The sequence below is a fragment of the Myotis lucifugus genome, unplaced genomic scaffold (assembly GCF_000147115.1).
Source record: "Myotis lucifugus unplaced genomic scaffold, Myoluc2.0 scaffold_28, whole genome shotgun sequence".
NCBI lineage: Eukaryota > Metazoa > Chordata > Mammalia > Chiroptera > Vespertilionidae > Myotis > Myotis lucifugus.
The window spans coordinates 3940077-3963750 of NW_005871076.1; the positions used below are offsets into that span (position 1 = coordinate 3940077).

Here is a 23674-nt window from a genome sequence, read left to right on the forward strand (position 1 = left end):
GTAGCTGCTTTGGAAAATAATCTGATAGTTCCCCCCAAAAGTTAAACATATAGATATAATAAGACCTACTCCTAGATATACACAAGAATTTAAAACATTTTTTCCCACAAAAACCTGTACACAAATGTATAATTACATTTGTATATATTTATTTGTATACTAGAGGCCTGGTGCACGAATTGGTGCATGGGTGGGGTCCCTCAGCCTGGCCGGTGATCAGGGCCAATTGGGGCTGGCTCGGGGGAGGGACCATGGGAGATTGGCCAGCTGTGGGAGGTTGGCTGTGGGAGCACACTGACCACCAGGGGTCAGTATCTGTGTTGAGCATCTGCCCCCTGATGGTCAGTGTGCATCATAGTGACTGGTGGGTAGACCAGTTGTAATGGTTGCTTAGGCTTTTATATATATAGATAGTGTATACAAATGTACACTATAACAACAGTATTCACAATAGCCAAAAGGTAGAAACAACTCAAATGTTCATTAATGGATAAGTGGGTAAACAAAATGTGGTATACTGGTATCTATATGAAGGAATATTACTCAGCTATAAAAAGTAATTAAGTACTGATACATGCTACAGCCTGAATGAACCTTGAAAACATTATGTGAAGTGAAAGAAGTCAGACACTAAAGACCACATAGTGTATGATTTCATTTACATATATGAAAAGTTCAGAATAGACAAGTCCTTACAGACAGAAAGTAGATTAGTGGTTGCCAGGGGCTGAGGCAGGAGGACATGAGAAGTGACTAAATGGAGATGAAGGTTCTTTTTGAGGGTGAAAATATTGTGGAATTTGATAGTGGTGATGGTTGCACAACTTTGTGAATATACTAGAAACCCCTAGGTAGTGTACTCTTAAAGGGTGAATTTTATGTGAATTGTATCTCAATAATTGAGGTACAGGGCACATTTAAGTGGGATGCTGAGATGTTGGTTCTTGCTTCTGGGACCTGCTCTTGGTCTAATGATCTGCTATGGCCATCTTGAAATTCTTAATAATTTTCAAAAAAGAGGCTCTACATTTTCATTTTGCACTGGGCTTCAGAGATGTGAGATGATGGAGTTGAAGGCTAGGAGAGGATGGGGTGTGTGACCTTGGCCAGAGGTCAAGACCCAAGGCATTGGGTAGAGAAGCAGGAGTGAGTCAGACTATGTCTGATACCTGCAGGTGCTATGTTGGGGTCAGCAGGCCTCCATCGATGCCTGCACTCGTTCTCATCCATTGCTGGCATCCACGGGAGACAGCCTCCTTTTCAATGGCCATCACTCACGAGCACCCCTGAAACAAGCCTTGGCATGGGGAGGGGCACCAGGGTGGAAGGGAAAGCCCTGCCCCAACTCTGGGAGAAGAATGGAGGGTGGTGAGCCCACCCCAGTACAGAAGTGTCACTGACTTCCTGCTAGTCTCCTGTCATGTATTTGCTCACCCTCTAGATCTTAAAAGTTTTACTATTATCACATGAGAATCTGAAAAATTGGTTTTTCTTAAAAAAAAAAAAGCTACTACACTAAAAGAACAATTATAAATGACTAACTATCAGAATGCTACTCATGTCCCAGGTTCTGCTCTAAATGCTGCGCATTGTCTAAGCTAAACCTTACAGCAGCCCTATAACATAGTTACCATCATCAACATCCCTATTTTAAAGCTAAGGAAACTGATCACAGAGAAATGACGTGACTTGCCACTGGCACACCGATGGTAAATTACAGAGCCAAGCTTTGAACTGGGCAACTGGAGTCTAGAGCCCACATCATTAACCCCGAGGCTATGCTTACAGCTAGTTAATACTTTGCTCAAGGAAAGTGGTCAGTGAGGTTTATAAAGAAAAATAGCCAGATCACCTCCTGACCAGCTTCCTGGTCAGTGCAGCTCAAACAGTACCTCAGGTCATCCCAGGGTTATATAAAAACAGACGCCTAAAAAGGCTTGAGGTGGCTGACAGTATAAAATGTTTTCTGTGCTTCTGAAGCAAGTAAAATTTGATTTACAGTAATAGGCACAGAATGATCATGTTTATACTTGCAACCTGGCATTTTATTATTATTCCCCCGAATAACAGTGAAAAGAGTTTTGTAACCCCAAGGTAACACGGCTCTGTAAGAAGGAAAGAGGGGTGAGATTTAGCAGCAGCTGCCATCATAAATCAGTGTGCGGTTGCTTCTCTCCGAGCTCCAGGCTCAACTCCTGGCTGTCAAAAACTAATAAAGGGAAGCCCCATAAGAATTAATGTAACGACGGGAAGACTCATTTTCCTTCCTGCAAGACTTACCTTGCTGAAGCGAGGAGAGAATTAGGTTGATTAGATTCTCTGTGAAGAAAGAAAAACAAACCAATGGTTTGGAGGAGGAAAAATGTGGGTCAACTTCAGCTACTTCCCTTGCCAAAAGAAATATATATATATATATAAATGACCTTATAAATGCTGAATTCCACCAAATAAATGAGAGCCTGGGTGACACCAAATAAATGAGAGCCTGGGTGACTGAATAAATTAATGAGTGAGTGTGATCCAGGCTTCCTCCAGGGTGGTTCTTACAGTCTGAGAACAGTTCGATCCTGGATCACCAGAAATGCTGAAAACATAACAAGGCCAATCAACACAGTCAGCCTCTGAATATTCATGCACAGATGACGCTCCCAGTCAATATGTTTGATCTTTGTGTTTACTCATAGATGTTCAAATTCACTGAGCAAACCAAAATTCTGAAACAAAACAAAAAGCAAGCCACACAGAAAAACAGAAAAGAAACCTGTGTTGAGAGCTTATTATTTCTAGATAGGGCTGCCAGATAAAAATACTGATATTAAAAAAAATTCATTGTTTATCTGATCTAAATTTATTTATTTGTTTGTTTACTATTGACTTCAGAGAGAGGAAGGGAGAGGGGAAGAGAGATAGAAACTTCAATGTCAACTGTAATTGAAAAATAAAAACTTTTTTTTAATTAAAAAATCAAATCAAAGAATGCAAAAAGAAAAAAGAAAAGAAACATCAATGATGATAGAATCATTGATTGGCTGCCTCCTGCATGCCCTCTACTGGGCATTGATCCTGCAACCTGGGCATATGCCCTGACTGGGAATGGAACCATGACCTCCTGGTTCATGGATCAATGCTCAACCACTGAGCCACACTGGCAGGACTATCTGATCCAATTTTAACTAGGCGCAATGTATTTTTATTTGTTAAATCTAGCAACCCATTTCTGGGCTAATAACCCTATGCAGAAAAGAGGATGAGGATGGTATCTGGGGACCATGCCCACACCTGGGAGTCAGAAGCAAGGAAACCCAAAGGAGGAATCAGAGAAACAGACAGAATCTGGAGGGAGAAGTAGGTGTGCACAGAGCTTCTGCTGAGCAGTGACAAAGGCCCAGGGGCGTGATGGGGACCAGGGGGATGCTCAGCAAGAAAGGCCTAATGGCTGTTGAGTTTGGTCCTTACAAAGTTGCTGGTGCTTCTAAGAAGTTCTAAATCAGTGGTTCTCTATGAGGTTGGGGTGGAGATGGGTGTGTGTTGGAATGACCTACTGCATATCAGACTGAAAATCTACATGCTGGAAATAGCCCACTTCCCCTCTGCAGGTTGGGAAGAGAGACATACTATATGAGTAACACTTATCAACTCAGAATGTATGTGGTCCAATTTGGGGGCTGTGTTGTGGTTACTAAAGCACAAAATAAATTATATATCTTTTATTGCAAACCATAAAGGAGACCCCTAATTTATAACAATTCATTTGAAAGTCCTCATCTTCAATCCTTGTTGTTCTCTAGTGTACCCTCCTCCATGATTTCCTTCAGCATTCCCCTTCTCCATCTACTTTTCCTTTCGTTAAGTAGATCAACTAGACCTTTATTTCCAACAAAAAGGTCCAACTTCCCCAACCCTGTCCCAAATCATCTGCAAGATGAAGCCTTTTTGAAGAGGGAAAAATGGAGCTGACAATTATAAAATTCTCTTTGGCAGGCTGGGAAAGGGAAAAGTATGCATTTTCTTGCTGTGTCCCTGGTATTTTGAAAAACTTTCCAAATGATTCTAATATCTGGCTCCCTTTGTGTCTTAACCTGGACAGAAAGCCTTTTTATCTCTTGAAAAGTCCTATTTCTTAGAAAATTTCTCTCTGCAAATTGCATCCTTCTTTCTGCACTGGACCAGAAAGAGGTGCCACTGTGTGAGAGTGGACATCTGTCATCTGTGCCTACAAAGACCACAAAGTGCCATGCCACCAGCGGGTGACCCTGAACATCTACCTGAATCTCATGTCAAGATTCCTGGCTAGACTGCTCTAACTTCAACAAGATCTTGTTAAAAGAAAAAGAGGCAGACTTACGCGGTCCAGTCACCTTCCCAACTGGAATGAGCCTGAGGATGAAGCTCCCAGCGTCATCAAAGCTGCCTCGGTGGTTGTGATTATGGCAGCCACTGGGCAGATTCACAAGGAGCCCGGGGTGGGCAGGCAGCCCAGCAGGACATTAGTGGTGTGGGACATGAGCTGAGCCTTCCAGCTGACCTGTGAATCCCCCAACGGGCAGAGATCCACTCTACTGATCTGGCTCCTCAAGGTTTCTTAGGACTCCAGGTGTTTTAAAAAGATCCTCTGACCCCTGCCCTTCCCACTTCACCCTCCAACCCTTCTCCATGATGAAGAACTTGTATGAACAACCTCAAGTCTGGTGGTGAGCAAGGCCTCCAAGTACCAACCCCAATTCTACCCCTTTAAACAAAATTCAACTTGAGGGAGGCTGTGCTCAGTTGTTTTAAACCTATTTTCAAAACTCAGGGTAATGACCACAGGCCTCCAGGCCAACTAGCCCTGACCAACTCCAGTGACAGCTCCGTTCACCCCCTGCCATGTGGCTGCCAATGATCAACGGACCCTTGTAGCCAGAAAGGAGGAGAGGAAATTACTAAAGGGGACCTCATTCCCAGAGGAAATTGCCTTTAAAAAGGCTGGGGCCTTGTTTGCTGGCTTTGGATTCTTAAAGGGTTGTCTTAGCTTCATGCCCCCAATGTTAATAAAACAAACAAAAACAATAAAACTACCTGTGAAATACAAATTCAAACTTTCTTGTGACCAGTGAGTCCATTTTTGGCATCCATGGTCTCAGTCAAGGCGACATGCACACATACACACACACAGAGCACATATATAACAACGTCAAGAACATAAATGTCAACACCTATAAAACTGTGAGTTCATTCATTCCTCCTGTAGGCATTGGGTCACATTAGGTTTCTCACTGAGACTAATGGTTGTTGTCTTGTGTGTTGTATGCAGCACAGGTCTGGAGCTGGGGATATTTGTGAACACCGGGCACCCACCTTCCTGCCTCTGTGCCTTTTCCTCTGCCTTTGGCCACCAGATGGCATTCTGGAAACATTCTCAGCCCCAGAGTTTCTGCACCATGGCTTCCCTGCTTTTCACTCCCCACAGGCCTTTCTCCCTCCCTCTTCTCTATTCCCTTCCAATCCGTTTTCCAGAGTGCAGCTGGAGGGGCTTTCTGCAGGGCAAATGTGTGTGATCTCAGGCAACTTACCGAACCCTCTCTACTCAGGTTCTTCACCCAATGGCGTGGCTGTGAGGGTGGCATGAGACGATGTCGGCCATTGAAACTCAGGGAGCAAGGGAAGGGAGAAACGCAAGGGAAGGGAGAAACGCAAGACCATCTTCCCCATTTGCATATGAGGCATAAAACCTGGTAACACACACACACACACACACACACACACACACACCAGCCTCCTGTATTGAGAGCTTTCTCTGTACCAGGCATGGTGCCAAGGCCGTATGTGCATCATCTCATTAAATCCTTACCACAAACTCATGAGATGGGTCACAGCCACACTCTACAGAGAAGGAAACGGAGGCCCAGAGAGGTTAAGTGACTTGTGAATGTCTCCAGAGCCATGCCGTAGGAAAGGCCCCTTGCTCTGGCTGACAGGCTTTGGTAAGATGGTTGGGAAATCTCCAGAAGTGGATATGGGGTGAAGGAGAGGGTGTGGGAAAGTAACACAGAAGGGAAGGGAGGGAGCGGAGGTGGGGCTTAACCTAGGGCGGTCCCTTAGCCACCCCTGTCCTAATGACCACAGGCCTCCAGGCCAAAGGCCCTGATTGGAGTCACTTGTGTTGCATCTCTGGTCTCAAGGACTCAGCTGCAAACACGCATCTAGGGAAAGCTGGCCCTTAAGCCCCACTACTTCAAATGCTTTATAAGCCTCTGGACTCCACCTCAAGGTAGGGTGTAAGCATGGGAGAGGGCTGGAAACAGCAAACTGAGAAGCAGCAAGCCGCCTCAAAGGCCACCCAAACAAACTGCCCACTCACTTCCTTCCTGAGTCTTGCCTCTGCGAGGAGGGGAATGGGAGGGAGGGCACACCTTAGTTCTGAGGGGGTAGCAAGGGAGTTATCATTCAGGGGACTCTGCCATAAACAACAGTGGGGAGAGAACTGGAGGGAGGGGAAGAGGGAGGAAGGTATGGGAGAGGGAAAAGTCTAAAACCTCCAAGACACAGGAGCTGGAGGCTGGGGGATTCCCCAGACAGGGGCTCAGACTGGACCAGATGCAGAGAACAATGGGCTTCTAGGCTGGGAAGCAGGAAGGGAAGGGGGTAGGAGGCCACATGGTCAGGCCAGGGAGATCCTGGTACTTCAGGAGCCAAGGCCAGGAGCACTCCCATGGGTCCCTGTGGGTAGGGACTGCCCCAAGGCCAGTGCCAGAGTCAGCCACAGGTGGGCGGAGCTGTGATCATAACACCCTCCACTAACAATAATGTCATTACCTGTGCTTCGGGCCAAGCGTAGGCCCTGCATGCATTATTTCATTTCATCCTCACAGTTTCCTGCCGCAGGGCTACTATTCTTATTCCCATTCACACTCTTAAAAGGGAGTGGAAACCCAGACAGGCCCAGTGACTTGTTCCACATGACCCAGCTGGTAAGCTGCAGAGTCAGAATTTGAACCCAGGCAGTTTGACTCTAATGGCCACTCTCATAATCACAGTTGTTTCTCATGCAACAAAACGGGTGATCAGGACAGAGTCAAGATTAAAGATAGATGAGTGTAGGGAATAGATCAGAATGGGAAAGGGATAATAGGGAGACGCCGGACACAAAGAGACAAGGAAGGGAAGAGACAGGGATCATGATGTTGCCCAGGAGGGGCCTCAGGCCCTGGGCGACAGGCAGGGGCTCCGTTTCCCTCAGCGGTCACCTCGCTGCAGGGACAACACCTTCCCATCCGCCTGGTCTCCGGAGTCCCTGCCGCATCCTCCTCAGCAGCAAGCCACTGGGCTTCACCGGAAGCGTGCTCTCTTTCTCTAATTGGCATTGAAACACACAGCCCTCCCTTTTCCTGTAGGTGGGGTTTCCATAGGAAAAAGCTGCTTCTCTGTTTCCCCAGCATAGCAACTGTTTGGAAGTTAGATCCCTACATCCTGCTCTACTGGGTCAAGTCCCTCTTGGCCCGGCTCTTGCCCATCGTTGGCTCTACTGGACCAACGGATACCGCTGGCGATCTTACTTCATCGGTGCAGAGACCTCTAGGATCTCTTCAGATGAAAATGGCCTTGCCTGGGAATTCTGCTCGTTCTATCATCATCTAATTATGGGACAAGGCTGTGCCAGCAGGTCTGGGGGCAGGAGAACAAAGCTAATCAAGCCCCCCCCAGAAACACTGGAGGACTTCCCAGCCTTTGAAGAACTCTAGCAGTTTCTGAATCTAACCCATTCTGGCGGTAAGCATGATGCAACTTCTGCGACTTTTGCTGGGGCTTTTGGGGCCAGGTGGCTACTTGTTCCTTTCAGGGGATTGTCAGGAGGTGGCCACTCTCACTGTGAAATACCAAGTGTCAGAGGAAGTGCCGTCTGGCACGGTGATAGGGAAGCTGTCCCAGGCACTGGGCTGGGAGGACAGGCATAGGCAAGCGGGCACTGCTTTCCAGGTCCTGCAGCTGCCTCAGGAGCTCCCCATCCAGGTGGACTCTGAAGACGGCTTGCTCCGCACGGTGAGGCGGCTGGACCGAGAGCAGCTTTGCCGGCAGCGGGATCCCTGCCTGGTTGCCTTTGACGTGCTTGCCACAGGGGATTTGGCTCTGATTCACGTGGAGATCCAGGTGCTGGATATCAATGATCACCAGCCACAGTTTCCCAAAGGCAAGCAGGAGCTGGAAATCTCTGAGAGTGCCTCTCTGAGCACCCGGATCCCCCTGGACAGAGCTTTGGACCCGGACACTGGCCCCAACACCCTGCACTCCTATTCCCTGTCGCCCAGTGAGCACTTTGCCCTGGATGTCATCGTGGGGCCTGATGAGACCAAACACGCGGAACTGGTGGTGGTGAAGGAGCTGGACCGGGAAATCCACTCGTTTTTTGATCTGGTGTTAACTGCCTATGACAGTGGGAACCCCCCCAAGTCAGGCACCAGCCTGATCAAAGTCAACGTCCTGGACTCCAATGACAACAGCCCTGTGTTTGCTGAGAGCTCCCTGGCGCTAGAGATCCAAGAAGATGCTGCCCCTGGTACTCTCCTCATAAACTTGACTGCCACAGACCCTGACCAAGGCCCCAACGGGGAGGTGGAGTTCTTCTTCAGCAAGCACGTGCCTCCAGAGGTGCTGGACACCTTCAGCATCGATGCCAAAACTGGCCAGGTGATTCTGCGTCAACCCCTCGACTATGAGAAGAATCCTGCTTATGAGGTGGATGTCCAAGCCAGGGACCTGGGTCCCAATCCCATCCCAGCCCATTGCAAAGTCCTCATCAAGGTTCTGGATGTCAATGACAATGCCCCAAGCATCCACATCACATGGGCCTCCCAGCCGCTGCTAGTGTCAGAAGCTCTTCCCAAGGACAGTTTCATTGCTCTCGTCATGGCGAATGACTTGGACTCAGGAAACAATGGTCTGGTCCACTGTTGGCTGAGCCAAGAGCTGGGCCACTTCCGGTTGAAAAGGACCAATGGCAACACATACATGCTGCTAACCAACGCCACGCTGGACAGAGAGCAGTGGCCCAAATATAGCCTCACCCTGTTGGCCCAAGACCAAGGACCCCAGCCCTTATCGGCTGAGAAACAGCTCAGCATTCAGATCAGTGATGTCAACGACAATGCACCTGTGTTTGAGAAGAGCAGGTATGAGGTCTCCACTAGGGAAAACAACCTACCCTCTCTTCACCTCATTACCATCAAAGCCCATGATGCGGACTTGGGCGTTAATGGACAAATCTCATACCGCATCCAGGACTCCCCAGTTTCTCACTTGGTAGCCATTGACTCAGACACAGGAGAGGTCATTGCTCAGAGGTCACTGGACTATGAACAGATGGCCGGCTTTGAGTTCCATGTGGTTGCAGAGGACAGGGGACAGCCCCAGCTCTCATCCAGCATCTCTGTGTGGGTCAGCCTCCTGGATGCCAACGATAATGCCCCAGAGGTGGTTCATCCCCTGCTCAGCGATGGAAAAGCCAGCCTCTCAGTGCTTGTAAATGCCTCCACAGGCCACCTTCTGGTGCCCATTGATACTCCCAATGCCCTGGGTCTGGCGGGCACTGACATGGCACCACTGGCCACCCACAGCTCCCAGCCATTCCTTTTGGTGACCATTGTAGCGAGAGACGCAGACTCAGGGGCAAATGGAGAGGTGCTCTACAGCATTCGGAGTGGGAATGAAGCCCGCCTCTTTGTCCTCAGCCCCCACCTGGGGCAGCTGTTCATCAACATCACCAATGCCAGCAGCCTCATCGGGAGGGAGTGGGAGCTGGAGATAGTGGTAGAAGACTGTGGCAGCCCCTCCTTACAGACCCAAGCCCTGCTGAGGATCTTGTTTGTCACCAGTGTGGACCACCTGAAGGACTCCGCCCGTGATCCCGGGGCCCTCAGCACATCAGTGCTGACGGTGATTTGCCTGGTCGTCCTGCTGGCCATCTTTGGGTTGATCTTGGCTCTGATCATGTCCATATGCCGGACAGAGAAGAGGGACAACAGGGCCTATAACTGTAGGGAGGCTGAATCCACCTACCGCAACCAGCCCAAGAGACCCCAGAAACACATTCAGAAGGCAGACATCCACCTCGTGCCTGTGCTCAGAGGCCAGGTGGACGAGCCTGGTGAAGTGGGGCAGCCCCTCAAGGATGTGAGCAAGGAAGCGATGATGGAAGCAGGCTGGGACCCCTGCCTGCAGGCCCCCTTTCACCTCACACCCACCCTGTACAGGACCCTTCGTAACCAAGGCAACCAGGGAGCCCTGGCTGAGAGCCGAGAGGTGCTGCAGGACACAGTCAACCTCCTTTTCAACCATCCCAGGCAGAGGAACGCTTCCCGAGAGAACCTGACCCTTCCTGAGCCCCAGCCTGCACTGGGCCAGGCCCGCTCGAGGCCCCTGAAGGCGGCAGGCAGCCCCACAGGGAAGCCTCCTGGAGACCAGGGCAGCGAGGAAGCCCCGTTGAGCTCACCAGCCTCCTCTGCAACCCTGAGGCGGCAGCGGAATCTCAATGGCAAAGTGGCCGCTGAAAAAGAGTCAGGCCCCCGTCAGATCCTGCGGAGCCTGGTCCGGCTGTCCGTGGCTGCCTTCGCGGAGCGGAACCCCATAGAGGAGCTCACTGTGGATTCATCTCCTGTTCAGGTACAGCTCTCTCTCTCTCTCTGGTCACCCCTGGATCACTACTAACAGCATCAGACACCACCATTACCCTCACAATCCTCATATTCATTCCTTAGGCGCACTGGGCACTTTATGATGTATTGAGTGCAGTGGTTCAGGGCATAGCTCTGGGGTCAAAAGATTTTAGCTGTGTGATTCTAGACAAATTACTTCCTGTCTCTGAGCCTTGGTTTTCCCATCTGTAAAATAGGAATGACTATAAGAGCATCTACCTCACAGAGTTGTCCTGAGGATCTAATCAGTTAATTCCTATACAGCACTTGCTCAGGAAGCCTGGCATAAGTAGACACACAGCAAAGGTAGGGATCAAGAATAAAAGCTTTGGAGCAAGGCTGCCTGGGTTCAAGTCCTGGCTCCACCTCTTTCTAGCTGCGAACCACAGGGAAGTTACTCAGCTTCTCTGTTGAAGGTGTCCATGTTAATAGCACCCATCTCCTAAGTTTGCTTGAAGATAAAATGAGGGCACTCTGGTGTCTGGCACGAAGCTAGCACTCAGCAAATGATTACAATGACTTCTGCAAAGCTCTTTCCATCTCCACCTGGGCAACCTCCCTGTGAAGCAGGCTGTCAGGGGCATCATTGCTCCTAGTCTCAGGGGCTGCATATCACTTGTTTGATATGCAGAGCTTGCCGGCTGGGTCTGCAGGATGGGACAGTGAACGTAACCTTGGAACTTGGGAGTTAGGCAGATCTGGGCTCAAATTTCAGCATAGCCACGTAGGAACTGGGCAGCTCTGGGCAAGGCCTTTAATATCGGAGCTTCATTTTCCTCATCTATAAAGTGGGGACTGTATGCCAAACTTACCCTGTGTCTACCTCCCAGGGGTCTGAGGATTAAGTAGGATGATAAATGGCCAAGTGTCTAGAGACCTGGGATTTATTAGACACAAATGGGAGACGTTTTCAGAGATGGTGCCTGATACCACACTCCTCTCTGCTTCTCTGCATCCCAGATAATTTTCCCTGTGCCAGGCTACTTATCCAAAGCACACTTCTGTTTGGCCAGGCCATCATCTGAGGCTTCCTGTGGAGCAAGGACACAGCTTCCTTCCCCCCACTCCCCCCACTCCCTTCAGGAAGCCACCTGGAGAGGGCCCAGCTGCTTTCTTAGGAGTCCTGCCCTGAGCTCTATGTAGCCCCAGAGGTTGCCCAGAGCCATTCATTCATTCATTCATTCATTCATCAAATCCTTACTGAATGAGCTCTTTGTGCCAAAAACTGGTTGATAGTAAATAGAGACAGCAGAGAGCGGGCACTGTGGGTGGCCCCACTGGGGTGATGGAAAGAAGGCTGCCCATCTGGGATCAACTTGAGGGTAAGAGGCAGCTTGCCTAACGCTGCCTTTCCAGCAGCACAGTGGCACAGTGGGGTCAGATCCAAGTTCAAATTCCAGACTACCACTAATTGCTGTGTAGCCCCTGGTGGGCCTCCGGTTTCACACCTACAAAATGGGTGTCATGGTATCTCTTCCCTTGAGTTATTGTAAGAATTAAATGAGATTATATATAACTTGACAGTTATTAAGTGCTTATCATAAGATCGATTAAGAAGTGATTTATATGCTTTTACACATTTAATCCTATAACCACAACCACTGTATGACCTGGATCTCATTATTATTCCCTTTTTTACTGCTGAGGAAACTGAGGCTCAGAATGTTCATAGGTGGGAACCCGGGACCAACGAACTCCAGAGTCTAGGCTCTAACTGTGAAGTGACCTTCAATGCCAGTGCTCAGCTCAGGGTAGGGCACTTGGGGAGTGTCCCTGAAGTATAGGCTGTCATTCGGGAAAAGGGTGGCACATGCCTTAGGAGGTGGGATCTGCCCGGACACAGGCAATGGGACGCTGACCCTCATGGAAACCCCAGTCCTGGCCACCTTCCCTTCCAACTCTCCTCTGAGGTTGGCACTTTCTGTCTTGAACTGCTCAGGGAGGAATGGGGGTGGGCTCAGGAGGCAGAGGCTGTGTTTCTAGGAGGAACAACCCAAACTCCTTGCATTCGTGGAGCATTCTAAACTTTCAAGCCATCTAATTAATCCCGAAAACCCATGAAAAGTCTGGGTGGGTATTTCTAGCTCCACCTTAGAGATGGAAGGTCTGAGTAGGTCTGAAAACCTTCTTGACATTACACAAGCTAGAAATGACCTTGAACTGGGACTCAGCCTGCCAAGACTTGGTCTGTTGCCTTCTCCGTTGTGAGGCCCTGCAGGGTCTGGCCCTGGCATCCTTCCCAACTTCTGCCCCACTCTCCAACCACCTTTCAGTGTTCAGTGCCTTCTGTCTGGAATGCCCTTCACCCTTGGCCCAGACCCTCACCTCTCTCCACCTGCCAAACTCCCATGGAGCCTTCGGGTCTTAGCAGAGGTGCCTGGCATGTAGTATGAACTCAATAAACATTTGTAGAAATAAGTATTCAAACTCCTCCCGTTTTACCCCACAGCTTCCTATTTGCTCCAAGATGGGTGAGGGGCCCCCCTCTGTTCCCACAGACCCCCATCCTTTCTCAACCCAATGCAACCCCCTGTAGTAACTGCTGTGCCCTGTCTCCCCTGACAGACTATGAGCTCCCTTCAGGGCAGACATTGGCACAGACAAGCTTACTAAATGCCTGTTGAATGAATGAAAGCATGAATCAATGAATGATTAAATGACACCATTTTTGCCTTCTCTACAACATAGTCTTATATCTCGCCTACAAAAATTGGCTGAGTGCTTGAATACTGCTGAAGGCAGGAAATAACTGTTTAAGATAATCCTGATCAAAGTAATAATGAATTTATGGTCAGGAAATGCCTTTTTCACCCCTAGCCCTGCCGATTCCAACAGGAGCAGGTCACTTGGGGAGATGAGAGGGGACTAGTCCAGATGGTCCCTATTCTCTCCCTCAGGCACCCAGGTCCTGGGGCGACAAAGGCAAAGTAGGGAACCTGCCCGTACAGGTCCCTGCCTCTCTCACTGTTCACCACCCACCATCCCCCCGTCTGATCACACAATCATCTGAAACTGGAGGAAAGACTATAAAAAGAAAGCGCCGGCATTGAGGGAAACATCCGGCGAGGAAGTGTGCTGGGTTGGAATTGTGTGGAGTCAACAGATTTTTCCTGTCTTGTAGCAAATCTCCCAGCTGCTGTCCTTGCTGCATCAGGGCCAATTCCAGCCCAAACCAAACCACCGGGGAAATAAATACTCGGCCAAGCCCTGCGGAGGCAGGTAAGCACACGTAGCCCCCACAGGCTTCTCCAGCCCCCCTCACCCCTGCAGTCTGTGATCTTAAGGAAGGGTGATCACATCCCAGACCCACTCCCCTGGGACAGTGCCTCGGACAGCATCCATCCCCCCACCCCAGGCCACTTGGTCCTGGAGCCACTGTATTTATAGTATTTACAGGACAGGGTCACTAGGGAAATGACTTCATCCTGAGGCTCTGGTTATCTGTCCTCTGATTGCAGAGGTGCTGGGCTAAGGACTTTCAATCTGTGACTTTCAGCTTTCTTTCTCTTGACCCTTAAACATAATATGAAGGCCCCTGGCTAAGGACATGGATATGTGGGTGTGTTCCTTTAGGCTGTCCTAGAATTAAGGAGTCGTCAAGAGGACATCTAATCTAACTCCTTGTTACAGATGGAGACATTGAGGCTCTAAGTAGTTGGGTTCAACCCAGTTATGTAAACTTGAGCAAGTCAAATAAATCTCCAAGGCCTAGTTTCTCATCTTTAAACTGAAGGTCACCACAATTCCTTGTAGTGATGGGGTAAGGATTTAATGATCAAATGTATTCTAAGCCCATAGCCCAGTGCTGGGCACATAGTAGGTCCACAAGCAATGATAAGTCCTTTCCTCTTAAAGTGACTTTGTTCAAGGTCATATAGCCAGTGAGTGGCAAAGCTGGGACCAGTTCTCAAGGTCATATAGCCAGTGAGTGACACCTGACTCCTGGTTCAGTGCTCTTGCTGTGACAACTTGTAGCTGCTGCTTTTTTTTTGTCAAAGGGAGTGAAAGGTAGTGAAAGGTAGTGCAGGGCAGAGGTGAGCACTCCAGAGTCATAGCAGTCTAAATTTGAATTCTCACTTTATCACTTAATCCATGGGGAGCTTGTGCAAGCTGCATAATCTTCACAAGTCTTGGTTTTCTCATTTGTAAACTGAGAATGATAACAAGAGAACCCCTTACAGATGTGAAAGGTTTAATGAAAAGGTGCATATACCCTGCAAAGCTGAAGGCAGCGGTTCTCAACCTGTGGGTCGCGACCCTTTTGGAGGTCGAACGACCCTTTCACAGGGGTCGCCTAAGACCATCCTGCATATCAGATATTTACATTATGATTCCTAACAGTAGCAACATTACAGTTATGAAGTAGCAACAAAAATAATTTTATGGTTGGGTCACAACATGAGGAACTGTATTTAAAGAGCCAGAAGGTTGAGAACCACTGGTAAGGCATGACTCAGAGTAATTTCTCAGTAACATGAATTGCTGTCATTGTTACTTGCAAACTTGCCACCTCCCTGCTGATCTCGCCATGCAGTAGAAATAGCCACTGGAAAAAAGAAAAGAGAAGAAAAGAGAAAAGAAAAGACCCCTCTCTCCCCTGGCCTTAAAGCCCCTCAGGGAGCCTTCCACCTGCTGGATGATGAGGGGCCTGCCCTGTTCCCCCCATGCCAGGAAGTCTGAGGAACTGGCCTCCCCCAGGTGATAAGAAGGGCCTATGGAGGGAGAAGTCAGGGAGGAGGTAGTAGGAGGGTGAAACGGGATAGTAGGTTCTGAATAGCTTTTGGATGCCTCGCTTTAGCTGGACATGCTCTTCTGGTCTACAATTTGGCCTCAAATAGGGAGGAAGGAACATTCAATCATGAAATCCACAAAGTATTAAGTACCTACTATGCACTGGGCCCTGTTCTGAGCACAGATAAATATCCCTGCCCTCACTGGAGCTCATACTTTGATGGAAGGATGAATGGGTGGATGGATGGATGGTAGATGATCGCATTGATTCAACTGAAGTTACTAAACTCCTACTCTGTGCCAGGCAATGTGAAGGAATTGGAGGGACAATAGTGAGTAATCACATCTATGCAGTCATGGTCACTGGTCACTTCTGTTTGCTGAATGCTTACAATGTGCCAGGCACGTTGTTAAGTTCTTTACATAAAACCTTTCATGTTACAACGTCTCACCATGAAGTGGATGTTACAGACTCAGAGTAGGCAGGAGGGATGGGATCGAGTCACTCAGGTCGGTCTGACTCTGAAGGCTGGACTATGTGTATCCAGGTCCCGATGTGGATGAATGAATGCTGGCATGAATAGAAGAATGTGCACGAGCTAGAATGAATGAACCTACGTTTGAACTTTCCCACTTGGGGGCTGGGTTGGTTTCCTTTGCAGGAGTGTAATCCCAGACACAGATGGCCCCGGTGCCAGGGCTGGCGGCCAGGCAGAACCAGACCAGGAAGAAGGACCCTTGGACCTTGAAGAGGATCTCTCTGTGAAGCAGCTGCTAGAAGAAGAGCTGTCAAGCCTGCTGGATCCCCACAAAGGTAGGGACTCCCCAGGTGACCCAACTCTCCTTCTACCCCACACACAGTCTGCTTACATGCTCAGGCTCCAGAGTTCTGCTGCAATCCACTGCAGGGAAACACAGCCATTCCGTTTCTGGAGAGGAACATCAGCAACATTTTACTTCCCCTGGAGCTTCAGAAGGCCTTCATTTGTTTAAAGACCAGATTCTACTCTGATTATTCGTTTTACAAATCATCGTTAGAATAGTGAACGATTACTGAGTTCTTGGTGTGCCAGGTACAGGACACATCTTGTACACATTATCTCATTTAAGCTTCCAAACAGTCCTTGGAGGTAGGTATTATGAGCACTCTCATGAGAAAACTGAGGCTCAGAGAGGTAACAGCTTGCCCAGTCACCTGGCTCATTAGTGATTGAAAGTGAGTCAACCTAGGCCTGCCTTCCACCAAGAGACCTCCCCTTACCTCCTGAACCACTTTTTAGAATTTCTTTGGTGTGTTTAAATATCCTTTTACCCTGAGAACTGAATCACCTCATTAATGTGCTAACATTTCTTACTGAAACAAAAATATTTTTTTTCTGGAGAAACAATTAGTTTTGAAAATAGATACAAAAGATGAATTTTAATTAAAGAGTCTGCTAGCTGGCCCCTCTGCTGTGGACAGCCGTCAGCCCCCTTTAGGTAACACCTACAGATCCAACTGTCCCTAAGCTGTGGTTTTGTTTCTGTAGTAACAAGCTGCTTCTCATCTGGACATCCCCTGTGTGCTCCCTCCGGCAGCAAACATGCTGAAGGCATGGCAGGCACTTCCTTTTCCTTGGTTAACAAAAATAAGGCTAACATTTATTGAGTGCTTTCTATGTGCTAGAGCAGCTAGACCCTGTCCTAGGTGCCTCATGAGGAACTCTGACGAGATACGGACTATTCATTATCCCCAGCTCATAGAGGAAAAATCTGAGGGGCAGGGGTGTTAAATAATGTTCCCAAGGTTGTGCAGCCAATGGCTATTAATACCACTGTGGCTCTAAATTAAAATTAAGTAAAATGAAATCTAATTAAAATTAAGTACATGTAAAATGAAGAATTCAGTGCCTCAGTCATACCAGCCACATTTCAAGTGCTCAACAGCCACCTATGGTTAATGGATATTGCTTTGGACAGCACATATGTGCAAAGTTTTATAGGACTGTATTGTCTAGAATGTAGAACTGTGAAGTCCAGTATAGCAGCCACTAGCCACATGTGGAAATGTCTAGTCTGAACTGAGATGGGATGTAAATATAAAACGCACTCCAGATTTTGAACACTTAGTGTAAAAAGTAATTTATAATATCCCAATATTATTAAAAATATTGAGTATGAAAAAATATTGGTTATGTGATAAAATGATAGTAATTATAAAATATTTTATGAATTAATTTCACTTTTTCTTTTTACTTTTTAAAATGCGGCAAATAGAGCATTTAAAATGACCTCTGTAGCTCACAGTCGATCTCTATTGGGCAGTGTGGGACTGGAACCTGTGGGCTCGGTTCCCACGTGGCCCTGCTTTCCCACAGCACAGCGGGCAAGCACAGCGGGCTGGAGAGGGAGGCAGGGGTAAAAAAGCCTGAGCTACTCATCTGAATGCTCACAGCAACCCAACAAGATGAGTACTGCCATTTCACCCTTTATGAGAGAAAAAGGAGGCTCAGAGAGGTTAAGCAATTTCCCCAAGGTCACACTGCTCACAAGCAGCAAAGCGGGGAAATCAAACCCAGGTCGGCCCAGCACCCACCCTCCACAGAGGGAATTCACCATCGCTTTTCAGCCATTCGCACCCACCCCAGTGATTTTCTCATTCCAAGCTTCATTCCTTCGGAAGCTCTCTGACCCTGGTACAAGGAAAGGCCTAATTCCGTAACGCCAAGAGTTCCAACCTTATTACTCCAGAGTCGCAGGAAACTAAGGTTTACATTTCCCAAATGCTCAGGGTTAATATTTGCTCATTCAATCATTCAGTGAATGTTCTCTAAGTCCCAGGCGTGGGCTGGACCAGTTGGGAAGTGGCCTGACCCTGCCTCACAGGCTGCACAGTCCCACGCTCACTTGGTGAGATGGAGACTCGTTTATATCAATATAAAAAACAATTAGCTGTATTTTGAAATAACTTTTCCAAATTACACAAGCAATATTTAGTTAATGTAGAAAAATGTAGATAAAAAGAAAATAAATCACTTCTGCCCAGGCTGATTTCAGTTAATACTTTGGCAAATCTCCTTTCAGGCTTTTATGCTATGCAGATTTTATTTACTTTTAATTTTTTTCCTTTTTGTTGATTTATTGGGGTAACTGGTTAATAAAATTATATAGGTAGGTGTACAATTCTATAACACATCATCTGTATATTGCATTGTGTGTTCACAACACCAAGTCAAGTCTCCTTCCATCACCATTTATCCCCCCTTTACCCTCATCTACCTCCCTCACCCCCTTTCCCTCTGCTAATCACCATACTGTTATCTGTGTCTGAGTTGCTGTTTTCTTAATCCCTTCACCTTCTCCAACCCCACTCCTCTCTGAGAACTGTCAGTCTGTTTTCTGAGTGTCTCCACTTTGTTTGTTTATTTTGTTCATTAGATTCCACATATAAGTGAAATCATACGGTGCTCGTCTTTCTCTGACTGGCTTATTTCACTTAGCATAATACTCTCTGGTTCCATCCATGCTGTCACAAATGGATAAGATTTCCTTTTTTTTTTTTTTTTACAGCTGAGTAGTATTCCTTTGTGTAAAGGTACCACAGCTTTTTTATCCAGTCATCTATTGATGGGCACTTGGGCCACTTCCAAATCTTGGCTATTGAAAATGTTTCAATGAACAAAGGGGTGCATATATTTGTTTGAATTAGTGTTTTGAGTTTCTTTAGATATATTCACAGAAGTGGAATCACTGGGTCATAAGGCAGTTCTATTTTTAATGCCCATCCTGCTTTCCAAAGTGGCTGCTCCTATTTGCATTCCACCAACAATATGCACAAATTTTAAAGCAGCTCACTTTAGGCAAACACTAAATACATGTTAAAGTAGATGTTGTGCCTCTTTTTTTTTGAAAGACACAGTTTCTTTAACTACATTTCTTAAAGACAGTCTTTCCTCTGCTTGGCCTCTACCACCAGGCCTGGGACTAGTTTTTGAGACAGGAAAAGAAGTGATGGTAGCACTGGGTTCCAGGAGACAGTTTTTCACTGCCCCATCCCTTTCCTGGGACGGCCCTTAGAGAGCCAGCGCTCCCCCCCGCCCCCCAGCCTGATTCTCAGCAGAGACCACAGATGGGCCCCTGGAGCATCCAGGGGGAGGAAGGGGCAGCTCTTCAGAGTGGGCAGCGGTGCAGTCACAGGGGGCTTCAGAGTCATCAGACCCAGGGTCAAATCTGGATTTAGTTGCCTAGTGTCTTAACTTCTTAGAACTTTATAGTTTTCTCATCTATAAAATGGGATAATACTCTGGACTTCAAAGGTTGTGTGGCGGTTACATGAGATAATGATGTAAATTGCTTGGCACAGAAGAAGTACTTAGTAAGTGGTCACTATTATGCGTACAGACAGAAGGCAGCCCCACGGCAGGAACTCCAGCCTTGGCCAAGAAAAGGGATTTTCCCCCATTCAGGGTGCGCCTGGCTATAAGCAGTGGGTGAAAGACACCTAGACCTGAAACACGCCACCCACCCAGACGTCATTTAAAAACAGGCCAATTCTAATTGTAGGCCTTCCTCCTGCCTCCTCCTGTCTCAGCTCATGGGCAACGTCAGTCAGCGGCCTTCCTGGCCAGTGAGCTTCCCTGTCAGGGCCTCTTCCTTCCTGTCCCCCTCTGGCTGCCCCGTCTGTCCTCTGCCATTTCCCTTCCCTCCTTTGTTCAGTGCCCTTGCCCTGCCCACACCCCACCCTCACCCACTCTGCCCTTCCGTGGGCTCAGCCCTCACTATGTCCTCTCCTCCCCCCGCAGGCCTGGCCCTGGACCGACTAAGCGCCCCAGACCCGGCCTGGATGGCCAGGCTCTCTTTGCCCCTTGCCACCAACTACCGTGACAACGTGTTCTCCCCGGACACTGCGGCCTTGGAGGAGCCGAGGACCTTCCAGACGTTCGGCAAGGGGTCGGGGCCAGAGCTGAGCCCGACAGGCACACGGCTGGCCAGCACCTTCCTCTCGGAGATGAGCTCGCTGTTGGAGATGCTGCTGGAGCCGCGGGCCAGCGTGCCCGTGGAGGCTGCCTCCGAAGTGCTGCGGCGGCTCTCGGTCTGCGGGAGGACCCTCAGTCTAGACCTGGCCACCAGTGGGGCCACAGGCACGGACGTCCAGGGGGACCCAGGTGGAAAGAAGGGGACCGAGGGCAGGACCAGGACCAGCAGCAGCAACAGCAACAGCAGGGGCCTTTGGATCCAGGAACCAGGGGCCCTGGGAGATGTTAGGGAGTCCCGGCCCTGAGGGCCCTCGGACATGTTCTGGTTTCTAATATTGTTGAACTCACTGAGCAGAAGTGGCTCGAGAACTTTAGGGTGACTGATGTTGCCCCACGGAGGGGACAGGGGCCCAAGGACTAACAGCTGGCTGACCAAAGCAGGCCCTTGTTAGGAGCTAGCTCTGCCTCTGGATTTCCTGGAGGATGGAGATAGTGAGTGGCTGAGATAAGTGTTTGCTGGCAAAACACAGGTAGAGCACAGAGGGCTGGTCCTCGGGCGGAACAGACGCCACGGAGTGTCTGTCACGAGCAGGAAAGAATGGCCTTGTTGCATCCTGGAGGGTGGGGGGCTGCATCCTGGGGTGCCAGGCAAAGCTCTCCAACCTTCTAATAAAGGAAAAGCAGTGGCTTGTTCGCCTGTTTACACCCCTCAGGAGGGACGAATAACAGAGTGATAGTTCTTTGTTCTCCAGTCCCTGTCAAGTGGGTCAGGCTGGGCCTGGACAGGAACAGGGCACGTTGGTGCAGTGTTAGGTACGCAACGAAGGACATGTGTACTCTTGACCCCACTCCTCCAGTGCTGCATTATCAAATAATCCGCTTCTCAGCTGGAAAATTAGGGCTACGAAAAGCGTGACTATTTATAGAGCATTTACATGAGCCAGGCACCAGGCTTACAATAGAATTTAATTAATAATTTCTCAACAACCCTGAGAGGGAGGTGTTATTATCCCTATCTCACAGACAAGGATATGAGCCATGGAGAGGCTGGGTGTCTTGCCCAAGATCAAGCAGAGAGCAGAGGCAGTGCTAGGACTCGGAGCCACGTTTGTCCAGCACCAAAACCCATGCCCTTGACCTTGACACTAGACTGCCAGCCACAGAAAGGAACGGAAAAGCCCCCAGAGGTGAGCTCTTGTCGGTAGCGGACTTGCCTGAGCTCCCCTCCAGAAACATGGCTGAAGAGTATTTCCAAAGCCGCGCAGGCCTGCACGTCTAACAACCAAGCCCAGAGTGAAGGGGATTGATCTGACCTGACGCAGGCCTGGGCCTCTGCAGAATCCTGTCCTTTCCCAGGGAGCAGCCCTTCAGGTACAGACATCATCTTCCCAGAAACCACCATTCGTAGGGAAATCTTTGTCACAGCAGGTTTGGGCCTGTGAATTCAGGCGCGGGAGGAGAGTGTGTAAACCGGCTCCATGAAATCGATAGTGACAGCAGCAAACCTTCCAGGGGAGGAGGGTGTGAAGAAACAGCAAATATCTTCCCAAGGCTCAGCCTTATCATTCTCTTGGAAATTTCCAAGCTATCATTCAGCTAGATTCTCCATAGCGTGGGGATTTCCTGGACACTGAGGGCAAAAATCCCTCCTTTTTCCTCCTTTGGAGCTCAGTGCTCATGTTCACTGTCCTTCATCCTCCTAACGAGGGCTAATGATGCCAAGCGTACTTAGAATACAGTGTGGCGTCATTATTCCATTGTCCTATTTTACAGATGAGGAAACTGAGCCCCAAAAGCTAAGTGTTTCAGGAGCAGGGTCTCTGATCACCTCAGCCAAGACAGAGTGATGATCTCCTTACAAGATCTCCGTACAGTCTGACCAGCCAGGTGCCCGGCACAAAGCAACATATGATGAATACCCACTGAATGAATGAATGAATGAATGAATGAATGAATGAAATAAAAATGTTTCAGAGCTCCCTTTTATCTATATTGGAGCTCCAGATAAAGCTCTACTACAGGGGTCCTCAAACTTTTTAAACAGGGGGCCAGTTCACTGTCCCTCAGACTGTTGGAGGGCCGGACTATAGTTTTAAAAAAAACTGTGAACAAATTCCTATGCACACTGCACATATCTTATTTTGAAGTAAAAAAACAAAACGGGAACAAATACAATATTTGTATTTGCATGTGGCCTGCGGGCCGTAGTTTGAGGACCCCTGCTCTACTAGGACCAAAAAAAAAAAGGTTCCATATGTAAAAGCAAGCCTGAAAACCATAGCACCAGACAGGCTGACCTCCCATTTGCTAGTGGCTCTTCAGTACAGAGCCGATGTTGGGAGGGTGGACAGAGAGATGTGGGAGCGGTGACCTGAGGAGCCCTGAAGCATGGTTGGCAACTAGAGCATTGGATATACTGGATCACTGCCTCCTTCCTGTTCAAAAGTCCTAAATCTGTAGACCTTGGACCTCCCACCCCCACTTCCCTGAATTCTAGGCAAAACTTTGTGTATAGGCATTTTCCTAAGTAGAAGACAAACAAAGTTCTCATCAGATTCTCAAAGGAACAGGTGACCTATAAAAGGTTATGCGGCACTGCTCTAAGTCACGACCTAAACCTCCACAGACACGGGTAATTTTGGTTATCAGGAGTCTGAACATTTTATAGCAAGGAAATGGCAGGACAGAAAGGCTGACTGGCCCAAAGTCACGTGGCCGGTTTGTGGCAGGGCTGGGATTTAGGATGAAGTTCGTTCTAATATATCAAGCATTCTTAACCGGGGACCCGTGGGTGGGCTTCAGGATCTATGAACCTGCTGAATCGCTCCTAAGATTGGGAAGTGCATTTTGCTACGGGAAGGAGCCAGTGCTTTCATCAGATTCTCAGAGGGCCTGGGACCTAAGTAAGGTTAAGGACCACGGCAGTCCTCTAGTTGGTCCTCAGTTTGCCTTTCCTGCAAAGCCTGGAGAACTCCTGAGTAGAGCTATTCTGAGGCACCAGCCTTTGCTCAGGGCAGGGGTGTAGGCACTGGGGGTTGTACTCTCGCCTGCACCATGTGACCCCCTCCTAGCACGCTAATACCAGACAGTATATGTGGGGACAGAACTGAGTGGGCTGAACAGGAAGGTCACAGAAACTTGTTGACGTCAGCTGAGATGTCAAAGCTGAGACTTTGGACATGCTCAGAACAGTTTCCCAAGATGGGCTCTGTCCCCTGGGAGACTGAGGGAGCAGGCGAGCCAGCGAGCACTCAGTTAAAAGTCGTCTTAATTTGGAAAGTGCAGTTTTTTATCAACAGTCAGCCGATCTCCAGCACCAGG

The 23674-nt window shown here is 48.5% G+C and overlaps 1 protein-coding gene and 1 pseudogene across 2 annotated transcripts; one reads left to right on the forward strand and one right to left on the reverse strand.

The window, feature by feature from the left end:
* Positions 1-7493, reverse strand: part of LOC102440156 — a 12590-nt pseudogene extending 5097 nt beyond the window's left edge.
* Positions 7460-22191, forward strand: PCDH12 (protocadherin 12). Of its 2 annotated transcripts, XM_023751994.1 has the most exons (5): positions 7460-10635; positions 13789-13886; positions 14353-14355; positions 16061-16212; positions 20180-22191. In XM_023751994.1, the coding sequence occupies exons 1-5, from the start codon at positions 7756-7758 to the stop codon at positions 20656-20658; spliced, it is 3612 nt and encodes a 1203-aa protein (XP_023607762.1). In that variant the 5' UTR covers positions 7460-7755; the 3' UTR covers positions 20659-22191. The 2 variants fall into 2 exon arrangements, with proteins under 2 accessions (XP_023607762.1, XP_006086490.1); XM_006086428.3 differs by lacking the exon at positions 14353-14355 and having other exon boundaries at positions 7756-10635.
* The last annotated feature ends 1483 nt before the right edge of the window (positions 22192-23674 follow it).